The following is a 15562-nucleotide window of genomic DNA, read 5'->3' as shown; positions in this document are numbered from 1 at the left end:
CCCACACCCCTCCTGCCGTGGCCCCTTGTCCTGGCCTCCCCATCCTGAGTCCCCGTCTCCCAGCCATTCTTTGGGGGTCACGCCCATGACCCCACTGGGCCTGGCCAGGAAGCCGCGCCCCCCTTTCCCCACCTCCTGTCTCTTCATGGACTCACTGAGATGCGGTTGGCCCGGCTGGCCCGCAGGCAGCTGGAGAAGTCTGGATGGTCAGGTCCTCCTGTGCGACGGGCCCCGCAGCGACCTAGGGCCCGACCGGCGCCTGGGGTTCCTCATTCCCCTTGCGGGGTGCCCCCAACCTCCGCCATCTCGAGGACATCCCCCCTCTGAGTCTCACCCGCAGACCCTGGTGGAGCCGGTGCCGAGCCTTCCAGAACCGGGAAGTCTCAGGGAGCCGGCCCTGCAGTCCCCGGGCTGTGGCTGCCCTGCACCCCACCAGTGTCCCGTGAGCAGTTCCCTGGTCCTCCAGCGACACCGCATGTGGCCCGTTTCCAGACTCTGGGCTGTGCTACGCGGGGAGCAGCTGTGTCCTTTCCTGCACAGCCTTCGCGGATCCCCTGGGAAAGGGCCAGGCGGGAGCTCCTGGCCCGGCAGGGCCTCCGTGGGACGCTGCTTCAGGACGGGCCACCCCATGAGCACCGGCCCCGGCTCTCTGCGAGCACCGTCCCCGGCTCCCCACGAGCACCATCCCTGGCTGCCCACAAGCACCAGCCGGCCTCCGTGGCCTCCCCTTGCAGCCCTGCACTGCTGGGTCGTGTCCTCTGCCCCCGTGTGAGCTTCTGGGGGACTGGACATGCGTCTGCACCTTTGCACCCCCAGTTAGCCTCCCGAGAGCCGCACCCCCACAGCTGCACAAACCGGGAGTAAACGGGGCGGGAGGTAGTGGGCCTGGGGGTTCCCACAGGCAGCTGGGGCCGGGCCTGTGCGGCCCCACAACCACACAGGGCTCCAGCGGCCACTTGCTGGAGCCTCACAATGGCTTTTATCTGATCCACTTCAGGCTGGTGGTTCAGGTTCCTGGATGGCCATCAGCAGAGGAAAGCGCTACTCGCAGCCCTTCGCAGCCGGGCCGTGGGCCGCAGTCCCCCATGGAAGCCGCAGGCTGTCTGTGTCCCATCCCCGCCCCATGCTGCGAGCAGAGCCGGCCTCCGCGGCCAGCCGGGCCTCGTCCTTCCTCCCGGGCACATGCTGTCCACCCCTCCCCCTTGCCTCCCCCACGGCCCGTGGGGAACCCTCACATGCTGCGGCCCCCTTCTCCGTCCTGCAGCTAGACCGTCAGGCCTGGCACAGGTGTCACTGTGTCGTCGGCGCTTTCCCAGCTGTTGCTCCCGCAGTGACTATTCCCTCCTGTGAATTAGTGTGAGCTTCCCCCAAGGGGTGATGACCCTCATCCCAGTTTCCAGGGCCCCTAGACTAAGGGGTACCCCGGGGCACAAGAGAGCTCCCCGAACGGCAGCTGCACCCAGATGTCTGTGGCCATGTGCCAGGGCCCAGCGGCGACGCAGAACCTCTGTCCTGGCCTCCCTTGCTCAGGCCGGGCTGCCAGCCAGCACTCCTTGCCTTCTGCCATCCCCTGAGGCAATAAATGGCTTCAGAGCGTGTGTCACACTCCCCGGCCAGTTGAGAGCTTGAGCTGTGTTCATGAGCACGTGTCGAGGCGCCGGTCCTCTAGGTGCTGGGAGCGTGGATGCACGGCTCTCCCTCCTGCCGCCGGCGCACACGGCTCACTTCCCGCGGGAGACAGACTGTGGGCAGCTTAAACTTGGTGAATCTTGAACAAAAGCCGGGGCGGGGGGTTGGTTAACCGCCCTCTAGGTCTCCTTTGCTGAAAAGGATAAGCAGGGACGTCATCCTAACACACCCTTCTGGGAAGTTCTATCAAGGAGTGAGGACCTTTCCTAGCAATGGGGAGCTTAAGGGAGAGAGTGGAAGGACCTCTCTATGTTAGCAAGGGCCCTTCCAGCAGTGGCTCTGACAGCACGGATTATGGGGGCGAGGCCAAAACCAGCACGAAGACCAGATAAGGGGTGCTGATGGCCTCAGCGAGAGGGGTGGCGGGGTGGATGCTGAAGGGGGTGGACGGGTGATTTTTGTGGCCTGGTGATATGGACTGAGACGTGAAGGAGAAGAGACGGTGGAGGATGAGGGCTGGCTTCAGGCTCAGAGAACGGTGGTGATGCAACTATGGGAGCAGGGAACGGGCCTCAGGCTGGAGGGTGGGGGCCGGATGTCCTTTAGGTAGTTTGATTTGTGTCTGGCCCTCAGGAGAGGACGGGGGCCGAGGGGTGCAAGCGGTCAGCCCTGGGTGGTCAGGCTGCCACAGGAGTGGCTGAGACAGCCCAGGAGGGGGGATGGCTGAGAACCCAAAGGGACTGGCAGAGGAAGAGAAGCATGTGGGGAAGACTGAAAAGAGGCAGCCAAGGGCGGGGGGAGCAAACCAGAAGAGGGGCTCCCCTTGCAGGAGCCAGGGGAAGAGTCTTTCAAGAAGGACAGGTGCGCCACCAGGTCCAACGTCCCAGGAGAACACTCGCACCCGTTGGGTGTAACAGCCAGGAGGGTGCGGTTGGCGAGCGCGATTTCAGGGGGAATAGTGGGGTGAAGGAGACTGAGAGGTGAGTGGGGAGTGAGGACAGTCCCCCGCAAGGTGGGGCCACAGGGCAAGCAGCAGAGAGCAGCGGCTGGAGGAATGTCGGGAGGAAGGACGTGCCACTGCTGTTCCACGGAGAGGGATTTAATGTATCTTTGGAGGGAGTAGGAGGATGAATGAATGAAATCTGTGCTGGGATGCAGTTGTGGGACCTAAAGCAAACAATAGATGGAAGGACATAAGCAGGATGTCCTCTTGGTTATGACAACGTCCTGCCAGGTCCCTGGGCTAGCGGAGTGGGCCGGTCTTGGCGCAAAGCCCAGCGGCCCCCGTCCCAGCCCAGGCAGCCTTGGGCGAGGCATCGAGTACCCCCCCCCCCCCCGCCACAAAGTGATGGAACTGTGTTTGGAACAGCATCTGGCGCATACCAGGCAAGGACTCAGTCAATACCGGCGACAATCATCTGCTGACGCCCAGGATTCCAGGGAAAGAATTTACCTAGTGGCTAAAGACTTTTAAAAAACCCCAAAAACATGTCCTTGTGCCATTGTTGTCCGGATTGTTGAGGAGCAGCCCCGTCCTCAAGGGCCGGGGCCATCCCATGTGCAGAAGCGCTTGCTGCCCATGCCTCCGGCTCCCCGGGGCACAGCAGGAGCCTCCGTGCCCCATTGAGGGAGCTCTTGGGCGTCCCTGCCCTGTTTCTTTGCACAGCCTTTCTTCTGGTTTCCAAATGAGATTTCCCTGTTCGGGCGGGATGCCAGATGCTGGGGATTTCAAAATAGTCCCAACCGTAGGCAGCAGATCTGTGTCAGTGCAGTGGTTGGGGTTTGACTGGTCTTTTGAAGGGGCCGCACACCGCGTGCCTGTCGCGTTGTCTGCATGTTGCTGGAGCTGACATTGCAGGAGATGAAGCACGTGCGAGCGTGGTCCACGGGAGCTGGAGCACGGTTGGCGAGCCGTAAGCGCCGGCTCCCTTTCTGGAAGGCATCGAGGCTACGTTCTCATAGGCAGCATGCAGGGTGGAAGCCGTATGGGATTTGCCCTCCAGTTTTGGCCCCGCGGTGGAGCAGCTGTATGAACTTGGGTTATTTCCACATCTTCTTGAGCCCTTTTTCCTCATCTGTGAACAAAGCCCAGTGATACTCGGTGCCTCAGTGTGTCTCGGGGATTCAATGAAACAGCCTCTGGGGACGTACCCGGCACCTGGTAGGCGCCCCGTGTTCATCCCTCTCCCTTCTCTGTGCCCCTGCTCTGGCTACTAGGGAAGTAGGTTTCCTCTCTTAAACCTGATCTATTCCTTCCCTTCAAGTGAACACGTCAAGTGTTTAGTACACCTCCCCCCATGCATTCAACACACAGCGCGGGGCCCTGGACTCCCTGGGGTCTGGCGGACACCAGCAGATCGTGGCGTGGCTGCGGCATGCCTTGCTGCCCCTATTGAGAGGATGGACGCCTTCCCTCTTCAGTGAAGTATGTGCAGGCATTCTCTTTTCCCTGGTTAAACATCTGGCAGTCTCCTTTAAAAACAATGCCCCTTTCTTTTATATATAAATTTATTTTTATTGGTGTTCAATTTGCCAACATATAGAATAACACCCAGTGCTCATCCCATCAAAAAAAAAAAAGAAAAGAAAAGAAAAGAAAAGAAAAGAAAAGAAAAGAAAAGAAAAGAAAAGAAAAAAGAAATAAAAACAACGCCCGCATCTTGTTGCCTCTCTCTGACCTGCGTCTTCTCCTCCTTCCCAGCCTCCTGGACCCCACCGTGCTTCCCTGCATTGTGTGCTTGGCGGGCTCTCTGGGAAGTGCGGCATTTCCAGTCTGAAATGCACAGAGCACAAAACGGAAATTGGATTTCTTCCTGGACAGTTAACATCCTCCCTCCTCATTTACAGCTTTCTCCCTTCTTTTACATTCTGCAGCATGACCCAAACCTGCCGAGCCGGAAGAGGCGGGAGGGAGGCAGGGAAGGAGGAGCAATCTGCCTTCACCTTGTTTCAGGAGGAGCCAATAATCAGCCCTCCCACTGGAGGAGCCCAAGTGCTCTAAAGATGCTCTTGGCAGAACGTGAGAGACTCCTAACTCTGGGAAACGAACTAGGGGTGGTGGAAGGGGAGGTGGGCAGGGCGTGGGGGTGACTGGGTGACAGGCACTGAGGGGGGCACTGGACGGGATGAGCCCTGGGTGTTATTCTGTATGTTGGCAAATGGAACACCAATAAAAAATAAATGTATTAAAAAAATAAAAATAAAAATATAAATATAAAATAATAATAATTTGAGTTATCCTAAAAAAAAATAACAAAAAATAGAAAGATGCTCTAGGTGCCTCTTCTGCTTGCACAAAAGCCCAGGGCCCTGAGCATACAGCGCATGACAGAGTCTAATTACTGAGATAATTATTGTCGCCTGCACTGCCCAACTGTTGTGCTTTGTAATCAAAAGTTATACCAGCAGATGTGAGTCTGAGCCTGCTGGAAACTCAGGGAAGCCAGGTTGAAGGTCTATCAACCTGAAGCAGTTTTGTCTTGGCTAGTGGGCGTGTGTTACTCAGATCTCGTGTTAGCAGAGTATTCGGGTATCTAGAGAATAACCCAGAATATTTTAGCCTCGACATCCTCTGCTGACTTACCTACGCACGTTTTTGACACTGGACTTCACAGCAATTTCAAAAAGCTCTGTGCCGTGTTTTGAATTTGCCCTCTTTAAATAGCTTGTCAGATCTCGAGAAAGAACAAATCTGGAAGCATTTGCTCCTTGACTTCAACTATATTACCAAACTGTAATAATCAAAGCAATATGATTGGGCATAAAAACGGACACACAGATCAGGGACAGAGAATAGCGAGCCCGAAGATAAACCCATGTATATATATTCAATTAGTTTAGGACAAAGGAGGTAAGAATGTGCAGCAGGGGAAAGGAGGGTTTCCATTAAACTGCACAGTTACATGCGAAAGAATGAAATTAGACCACTATCTTACACTGCCACAAGAATTAACTCAAAATAGATTAAAGACTCGAATGATAAGACCTGAAATCATAAAACTCCTAGAAGAAAACATAGACAGTGAGCTACTTAATATTGGTGTTGGTGGGATCCCTGGGTGGCGCAGCGGTTTGGCGCCTGCCTTTGGCCCAGGGCGCGATCCTGGAGACCCGGGATCGAATCCCACGTCGGGCTCCCGGTGTATGGAGCCTGCTTCTCCCTCTGCCTGTGTCTCTGCCTCTCTCTCTCTCTCTCTCTGTGTGTGACTATCATAAATAAATAAAAATTAAAAAAAAAAAATATTATAAAAAAAAAAAAATATTGGTGTTGGTGATAAATGTTTGGATCTGACTCCAAAAGCAAAGGCAACAAACGCAAAAGTAGACAGGTGGGACTACATCAACTAAAAAGCTTCTACAGAGCAAAAAACCATTAGCAAAATGAAAAAACACCCTTGAATGGGAGAAAGATATTTGCAAAGCATGCAAGCCCCATCTCGGGGCTCAGTAAATTGACTCAGGACAGAAAGCCCTCCCGAGGGAGGTTGCCCTCCAAAACGAAAAAAGAGTTTATCTGCAAGTTTTGCGGCAGACACTTTACCAAATCCTACAACTTGCTCATCCACGAGAGGACCCACACAGATGAGAGGCCATACACGTGTGACATCTGCCACAAGGCCTTCAGGAGGCAGGATCATCTGCGGGATCACAGGTATATCCATTCCAAAGAAAAACCTTTCAAATGTCAGGAGTGTGGGAAAGCATTTTGTCAGTCTAGAACTCTAGCAGTTAACAAAACTTTACATATGCAGACATCAAGCCCTACAGCTGCGAGCAGTGCGGCAAAGTGTTCAGGCGAAACTGTGATCTGCAGCGGCACAGCCTGACTCACACCCCGAGGCAGGACTTCTAGAGAAGCCCAGGATGTGTCCCATGCTGCCACCGCTCCCCTCCCCAGACACCTCTCCAAGCCTCCCACCCAGGGGTCGCACCCCCAACCCCTTACTGACCCCAGCTCCTCCCTTGCAGCAGCCGCACCTGCAGCTCCAGGGAGTTAACTCTTCTTCTCGAGAACTGAAAACTGTAGAAAGCCACACCAGTACATCCCTTCACAAAGAGCATATGCTAGTTTCTTGTAGATATTCACAGCTCATTTTAGAGCTCTGTACATAATGTCATCGGTCTTTGTTTTGTTGTTTTGTCTTGTTTGTTTTTGTATCTTGTTGGATGCACCTAGATATGGAAAATGGAAGCCAAATTTATCTTTAAAGAGTGTATTTTCAAAATAAAACTTCTTGTTTGTTTCAAAAAAAAAGGGGGGGGTTAATAAGGGTTTGTATATTGTTATATAGAACTCATAAACCTCCACATCAAAGTCCTGCAAATAATCTGACTTAAAAAATGGGAAGGGGATCTGAATAGATGCTTTCCCAAAGAAGACATTCAGAGAGATGTCCAGCAGGTGCATGAAAAGATGCTCCGAGTCACTAATCATCAGGGAAATGCCAATCAAAACCGTGAGCTATCACCTCACTACTGGTTGCAATGGCTATTACCAAAAAGACAAGAAATAACAAGGGTTGGTGAGGATGTGGAAAAAAGGGGGACCCTCATGCAGTCTTCATGGAAAACAGTATTAACGATAAAACTATCATGTAATTCAGCAATTTCAATTATGGATATTTATCCAAATAAGATGAAAACACTCATTTGAATGGATGCATGTGCCCCTATGTTCATTGCAGCATTATTTGCAGTGCACAAGATATGAAAACAACCTAAATTTCCACTCATGAATGAATGGATAAGATGTGAGGTACATGTAGATATGCTTATAGATATAAATAGAGAGAGAGAGAGAGATAGAAAGATATAAATATAGATAGATGTAGATAATGAATACTATTCAGCCACTAAAAAAGAATGAAATCTTGCCATTTGTGACAACATGGATGAACCTTGAGGGTATTACACTGAGCAGAATTAAGTCCGACAGAGAAAGATAAACACCAATATGATTTCATCACTATGTGGAATCCGAAGAACAAAATACGCAAAACAAAAAATAAATAAATAAATAAATAAATAAATAAAATTTAAAAAAATAAAAAATTTTTTTTGAATTTTAAAAAAACAAAACAAAACAAAAATACGCAAAACAAGACAAAACCAGACTCACAGACACAGAGAACAGAAAGGTAGTTGCCAGAGGGAAGGAGGTTTGGGTAGAGGGCATCAAGAGGTACAGATTTCCAGCTATAAAATAAATAAGTCACGGGGACGTAACGTGCAGTGTCCTAACCACCCTCCATAATATGGTAGAGCGTACTTGAAAGTTGCCAAGATCGCAAACCCTGGAAGTTAGCTTTACGTGTGCCAGGTGGTAACTAGAGCGCCCGTGCGGTCAGTTTGCAATGTCTGTGACTATCACATGGTCACGCTGTGAACCCGAAATCACCATGACATTACCTGTCAATTATACCTCAATAAAAAATTTTTTAGAAAACACAGTTGACCAGTCCCTGAGCTCGGCAGCCTTCATTTGGCACCCAGTGAAGAGGAATTGACTTTGGGCACAGACGGGCTCTACCTATGCGGTGGGAGCAGAGCGTGCTAAGCAGGGTACAGGCCTGTGTCCATGCGCCTTGCCACCTGCTCCACAGTCACCCTGGCACGGAGCTTCCCGCTCCCCATCTCGGCCAGCTCTCATCAACGTCCGGCTTTCCCTCTCTGCCGTAGTGCGTGAAGGAAACGGAGCTCCCACTTTAAAAATCAAGTCTGTTAAAAATGAAGCAACGGGGCGATAAGTGGTGTTTAAAATGCTTAAAGAAACTCCAAGTGGAAAACAGGGAACAAGTTGCAGAAGCAGAAGAGAAATTAGGTAATAATGACAAGGACAGTTAAAGAGAGAATAAAATGACAAAGAAAAGTGGGCGAGGTGGACAGGAGATAAATTGGAAAGGGGGGAAAGGGTCGAGGAAGAAGCAGAAGGGAAGAAAACGGGGAAAGCAAATGGTACGTACCAGAGTAATGGATTCGGCCAAGGAAATAGAAAAAGTGAAGGTTAGAGTAAGAATTACGGAAAAAAAGAGTCAGAAATCTCCACGTCTTAAGGATTGCAGATTATCGGTGGCCTGGGGGGACGTGGCGAGGGGGAGCTCGAGCCCCGAGGAAGTTAACATTCACCTGCAAGTGGCGCTTGGTGCTGAATCAAGATCTCAACTGATGTGATTATATGACTAAATAAATCTTAAAATATGCATGTAATTGTAATGGTGCTTTTATTTTTTTTTTAAGATTTTATTTATTTATTCATGAGAGACCTAGAGAGAGAGAGGCAGAGACCCAGGCAGAGGGAGAAGCAGGCTCCCTGCAGGGAGCCCGACGTGGGACGCGATTTTGGGACCCCGGGGTCACGTCCTGGATGGAAGGCGGCGCTAAACCTCTGAGCCCCCTGGGCTGCCCTGCAATGGTGCTTTTAAAGTTTAGGAAAACCTTTATCAGGATCCCTGGGTGGTGCAGCGGTTTAGCGCCTGCCTTTGGCCCAGGGCGCGATCCTGGAGACCCGGGATCGAATCCCACGTCGGGCTCCCGGTGCATGGAGCCTGCTTCTCCCTCTGCCTATGTCTCTGCCTCTCTCTCTCTCTCTCTCTGTGACTATCATAAATAAATAAAAATTTTAAAAAATAAAATACTTGTTTCTTAAAAAAAAAAAAAAAAAGGAAAACCTTTATCTTTAAATTTGGCTTTTTAAAAATAAATTCTAAAAAAATAAAAATAAAAATAAAATAAAAACAAAAAATAAATAAATAAATTCTATAGATGGGATGTTACATTCAACTGTAGAACATAAGCTTTTAGCATTTGACTAAAAATAAACGAAAAATATAGCCAAATCAGGTAAAAAAAAAAAAAAAAAAAAACCAAGTCAGGCTCTTGAATTCCCTGGGACCCTGTGACAGGGAAACCGTCCCCCGCACGTGCTAATTCAGACTCGAAAATGAGCGCCAGCCCAGACTCGTCAGCCTGTAAGGGCAACGGGATCGCGGGTGCACATTGGAACTGAATTTCCTACCCAAGGCCTTAAATAAGCCGTCGCCAGATGTAAGTGAAAAGTAGAAGGCGGCTTTCAGCGGTGAGTGTTCCTGTAGGAAGAGTCCAAAAGCCCTTCATGTTACTTTTTCCCAAGTCTTGAGTCCTTTGCGGTCTTTAGCCCTGGCCGGCATGTCAGCAAGCACTGCGTCGCTGGCCCGGGTGAATTCTTCCAGTATTTACCTTTCAACACTCTGCAGGGCACCGGGAGGGGCTGGCACCCGCGCCACAGGCAAGGCCCGTCTGTCAGTGACAACAAAACCTTTGAGGGACTCGTGTTCTCCCAGGACCACCAGAAGCCCCCTCCCCCCGAGCTGGAGACCCAGAGCAGGCCTCCTCCGCTGGACCGACCCACACAACCACAATTGTCCGAGGAAGGAAGAGATGGCAGGAGGCCCTGCACGTCTTGGGAAGGTGTCATGTGGCTTTCGGTCCAGATCCAGAGCCTGGAAATGTGGCGCCACCTCCCAGGCTTGCGGTGGGTGCCGCGCTGGCAGTGGGGTGCTCTGCTGGGTCGAGGAACTGATGGTCGCCAGTGGCTTGGGCGTCGTTTCTGTGTTGAGCACGTGCCTCACGGTGCAGTTGGAGCTAAGAGCCTCCTTTGCTTACGAGCTTCTTTGGTTAAGTGATAGTTCGCCCAAGTTTCAGTACCAGTGGCAGTAATAACCCAGACAGATTGATGCTCGGCGGCAGCCCGGGCTTCTCCGCAGTGTACATAGACATGCTGCTATGCACGAATGGAGTTAGGCGGGGGACTCTACAAACTCACGAGGCCCTACCGTGCTCGAGTGTTTCTGAGGAGCCGGCCACCTCCTCCTCTTGTCCCCGGTCCCCATCCTGCATGAAGATCATTCCCTCCAGGTACACGGAGTTACAGTCAGTGCACGGCTCATTCAGACGTATTCTGTAGCCATCAGCCCGAGAGGCCCTGCATCCCAGAAAGCCCTTCCGTCCGTTATTTTTTTTTTAATTTGAGTAACTTTTTTTATTAAATGAAGCACTTGAGAGAGCATTTGCCAAATCTTCACAACATTCTTCTGAATTAACACGGAAATCCATAATCATCCTCCTTAAAAAGTAGGAAAACAGGTAATGAAAAGTAAGCACCTAGCCCAAGGTCACAGATTAACCAAGCCGAAAAATACGGGTATCCGACTGCTATCCCGGTGTACTTCTATTATTCATATTGCCTTGAATAAAATACGGCATTTAAAATTTTATGATGTCATAACACTGAGTCTATACTGAGTGGGTCTTCATAATGTTAAATTTTTATTTTTATTTTTTTCATAATGTTAAATTTTTAAAAGAAAAATTACAAACCCAGGTTTAAGTAGTAAGAAGATTAACTACTGAATATTTTTTTTAAAGACCACTGATGACAGTACTTAAGAAATAAATTCCTTACTATATTGTCCTGTTTTTCTAGACAGCACTGATTAGAAAAAGTATACAAAGAACACTGTAAAGACCCATGGAACAAGCATGAACCATAAAGTTGGCACTAAGGGGTGGCTGGCCACCCTCCCGTCACCCGGGTGCTGATATGGCCAGAGGACGTCCTAGAAATCACGACGCTTCCTAGCCGCTCATTTTACAGTGCCAGTTAAAACCACGGGGTCCTCTTTATCAGTTTATTTTCCTTCTCTTTCATGTATTTCCTGGGTCGGAGTAGAGAATTAAGGACTGTGACCGAAGATGTAACCATCAGACTGCGCTCAAGAATCAAATGAAACAAAAATCCTGCAGTGTGTCCATAAGGCTGGCCTTTAAAACTTAGTCAAAACCATAAAACGAATAAAAAATTATTATACAGCACCTGTCTACTATCTGGTGCGTCAAAGGGATTGTTTTTAAAATAGCATCATTCCAGGAAGTTTAAAGGATAAAATACGATGGGCAGACCATCATTCTCTCTAGTTATGACCTTTTTTTTTTATACCCTGGATAATGTTCACAATAACATAAAGAGAAATGTTCACAATAATGTTCAAAGTAACATAGATGCTCACAAATGCAGACCAGCCGGGAGGCCAACAGGTGGTGTGTCTCCTCCCGGCACAGTTACTAACAGGCCACCGGCCCCAGGCCAGCCATTCACGTCCCCACATCGTAGAATTTCCTCATCGGAAAATGCAAGTGTTGGCGAGAATTTCCCATGGGACAACTAGGCGAGGAGAAATATGACAAGTCAGGAGACTCGTGCTATAGTCTTTGTGCTTCATTTCCAACCGTGTGGCCTTGGATAAGCGACTAAGCCTCTCAGTTTCCTCTACGTAAAATGGAAGGTCATTTATGGCCGATGGATCTGGTGAAGCTCACGGTGACGTGGGCAGCAGGCCCATATGTCCCGTTCTGCATCAGTGCAGTGGCCCCGCAGCTTCAGACTGCACTGAGCATGGGTGAGCCTTTAATATGAGAGCCATGGCCTGCAGCCCCAGCCTGGCCCACCACCTGTTTTGGTAAAGCACATGCACACAAACATACACGCACACACATGCACACGTGCGTATATACTGAGTCCCCCTGCCCAGCCATGTACGTTCGCCAACACTGACATGCTGTCAACCACAGCTTCTGAGCCGTGGCCGCAACGCCCAGCACTTAGGTTGCAGCAGAGGCTGCAGGACGTGCCAGCCCACAGGACCCATCTCTAACCCCAGCCTTCAGGACCCATCTCTAACCCCCGGCCCACAGGACCCATCTCTAACCCCAGCCTTCAGGACCCGTCTCTAACCCCTGGCCCACAGGACCCATCTCTAACCCCAGCCTTCAGGACCCATCTCTAACCCCCGGCCCACAGGACCCATCTCTAACCCCAGCCTTCAGGACCCGTCTCTAACCCCTGGCCCACAGGACCCATCTCTAACCCCAGCCTGCAGGACCCGTCTGTAACCCACAGCCCTCAGGATCCGTCTCTAACCCCCAGCCCTCAGGACCCATCCCTAACCCCCAGCCCTCAGGACCCATCTCTAACCCCCACCCCTCAGGACCCGTCCCTAACCCCCAGCCCACAGGACCCGTCTCTAACCCCAGCCCACAGAACCCATCTCTAACCCCAGCCCTCAGGACCCGTCTCTAACCCCCAGCCCTCAGGACCCATCTCTAACCCCAGCCCTCAGGACCCGTCTCTAACCCCCAGCCCGCAGGACCCATCTCTAACCCCAGCCTGCAGGACCCGTCCCTAACCCCAGCCCACAGGACTCGTCTCTAACCCCTCACAGGCCCGCTCCACCAACCCTGCCCAGCAGAGAGGTTGCGGGTGGCGCTCCAACACCTTCTCTTAGGAGCTGTAACACTAGATGACCTCAAGCCAGTGGTTTCCTGTCTCTGGTTCTCTATCTCTCCTGCTCCTGAAAAGAGGGGGACACAAACCCAGCCCTCGTCTCCTCACAGAAATACTGTTATGATAGATAAGGAAACAAAAGTATCTTTTCTAAAAGGAAGACTATTTAAATCAGAGTACGATTCCCGAGGTGGACGCTGGGGGGTGACGCAGAGGGATGCCGGGTGTGGTTACTGTTGGGCAGCGGGTCCCCGGCCCCCATCACTGGGGGTCCTCAGGTCAGCGCAGTGCACGGACCCCCATGCCACCGCATGGCACCAAACCAACATAACGCTCTTGAATTTAATCACAGTGTCCAGCAGGGGTGTGAGTTTTAATTGCTTCCTTATCCCTTTATCTTCTAAAGACTATCACTAAACACTTACAAGACGTGAACCTCGGGTGACGTGAGCGCCTCGGCTGAGGCCCCCCGACAGCGGCCGTTTAATCCCGGACGGGAGAGGGGCCTTCATTCAGGCGGGTGGGGATGGGGGACAGCGTGGTAGGAGCAAGTGCGCCAGTTTGCACAGCAAATACCAAAGGTATTTGTTTATGTTAAAAGTTTAATTCATGTTTGGTTCTTGGACGAATGACAGATACCCAGGCTGGCTCAGCACACGCACCAGCGATTTTCTGATCTTGGCCCAGCAGGTGCAAACACTGGGGCGTCCTCCCCCTGGAGAAGGGCACCGAAGCTCTGGAGAAAGCCCTGGAAGGAGCAGCTCCCTGCGTGTCTGGAAGCAGCCGCATGAGGAGGCCAGGCCTGGGCTCCGGGACGGAGGGACGCTGGACCCACGCAGAGGTCCGGGCCACGGCAGGGGCATGGCGGCTGGCGGGCAGGTGCTGCTAGGGGGGTCCTCACCGGTCGGCCACCCCCTGCGGGTTTGCCTCGGCTCCACAGCTGCCACCGTGGGCCCAGGACATCGGGACCATTAGAATGCAGTGCCACGGCTTCTTGGTGGCTCGCCAGCGTGTAAGGAGGCAAAGCAGGGTGCCCCGAGGACCCGCGGTGGCCTAAGACGTGGCTCCTGGCAGGGCCTTTCTTGCTCAGCCTAGGAGCCTAACGTCACTTGCATATGACTGGAGGGGAGCAACGGGCACATAAATCTTTACGGTGACAGTGAAGCGATAGTATGTGATCCCGTCGGCTGAGCCACTCTGATGACCCACATGAGGTTTCAGAGCAAGGAAGGATCAGTGGTCCAGCAGCGAGCTGACCGGCCCTCTGGTGATGACTCATAGGAACACTGATGACGGCCACCACGCTGAGTGTCATCATACGCAAGCAGCATCCACCTCCCCAGCTCCATGAGGCTCAAACCTAAGAGACAAGTCATGATTAGGACTATTCCCATACTAGGGATGCAAAATCAGGGCACAGAGAGGTGAGATATCCTGCATCATATGACAAGCTGATATGTACGAAGTCAGAACTCACTTGCATTTTTTTAAGATTTTACTTATTTATTTGACAGAAAAAGAGAGAAAGAGCGAGCGAGCACAGAGGGAGTGACAGGCAGAGGCAGGGGGAGAAGCAGGCTCCCTGCTGAGCAGAGAGCCCGACGTGGGGAGGTGGGGCTCGATCCCTGGACCCAGGGTCATGACCCAGGCTGAAGGCAGACACCTAACTGAGCCACCAGGTGCCCCCAGAGTCGGGATTCAAACTCAGCAAGATTGGCTCTAGAGGTTGTGCTATCAGCCACTCTGCTATGTGACAGGGGAAGCCACTGCCAGGGGTGGGGGCGTAGGAGCGAAAGCACATATGGCCTATTTTCTACCTTCAAGAAGCTAGGAAGCAGGTCAGTTCTATCTCCATTATAAATAAATAAACAAGTTCTTTTTTTAAAAATCTTTGAATTAAAGCTGATAAGAGTGTCTGCTTCAGTCCATAAGAGAGAAACTGGTGTTAGGTGTGTCCTTTGCTTCGAAAAAACAAACAGCAAACTAGAAAATGGCGCAAAATACATCAAATGGCTAATTTTGTACATTGGGCGGTGGGACATCCCGCATTTTGGGCCACGGGGCCCGGAGGGGAAACCCAAGCAGAAGGTCTTGCCAGACTACGAGGACAGAGATTGTTAGTGGCTGAGGGGCCAAGGCTACTGTGTCGGCAGCGCCAAGGGCCAGAGAGAGGGAGCCAAGCAGAGCAAGCGATCCCGACCTCCACGCACCTGAGTGTCCTGCCGTCTCGAGCGGGGCACCCGCAGGTGGAGGCTCTAGGGGCGCAGCGCACAGTCAGGAGGGAGCTTGAGGCCCGGCAGTCCCCGAGGCCACTGGCCAGGCACATGCTGAGCTCGACGGGGATGACGGGTGCTCGACGGGCTGAGGACGTTCCCTCCCAGCCTGGTCACATACGTGGAGACGATGTCTGGGGGTGATGAGGCATTCCTCCACGGAGAGAAGTGGACCCGGGGCCTAAGAGGGCTTTGCCCTAAGCAGCAGGTCGGGGCTAGGTGCGCGCTCCAGGCGTGCAGGGTCGGATCAGAGGAAACGGGAGGATATGGTTTTGGAGATGAACAAGCCAGACATCCTATCACGGAGTCTACTAGAAGGCGTTTCAAGAAAACACAGGTTCCT

The 15562-nt window shown here is 51.8% G+C and overlaps 1 protein-coding gene across 6 annotated transcripts in view; it reads left to right on the top strand.

Moving 5' to 3' along the window:
- Positions 1 to 15562, top strand: part of CPQ (carboxypeptidase Q) — a 398816-nt gene that overhangs the window by 365968 nt on the left and 17286 nt on the right. The window contains exon 9 of one of the 6 annotated variants that reach the window (XM_041769083.1): positions 4504 to 4733. The exons of 3 other annotated variants lie outside the window; for them this stretch is intronic. In XM_041769083.1, coding sequence (XP_041625017.1) covers positions 4504 to 4719 — 216 coding nt within the window. In that variant the 3' untranslated portion in view covers positions 4720 to 4733. Of the gene's footprint in view, positions 1 to 4330; positions 4443 to 4503; positions 4734 to 15562 lie in introns of those variants that run through there. 2 more of the 6 variants (XM_041769088.1, XM_041769084.1) reach the window with 2 other exon arrangements.

Source organism: Vulpes lagopus, chromosome 9, assembly GCF_018345385.1.
Source record: "Vulpes lagopus strain Blue_001 chromosome 9, ASM1834538v1, whole genome shotgun sequence".
Classification (NCBI taxonomy): Eukaryota; Metazoa; Chordata; class Mammalia; order Carnivora; family Canidae; genus Vulpes; species Vulpes lagopus.
This window is presented reverse-complemented; position numbering and strand designations above follow the sequence as displayed.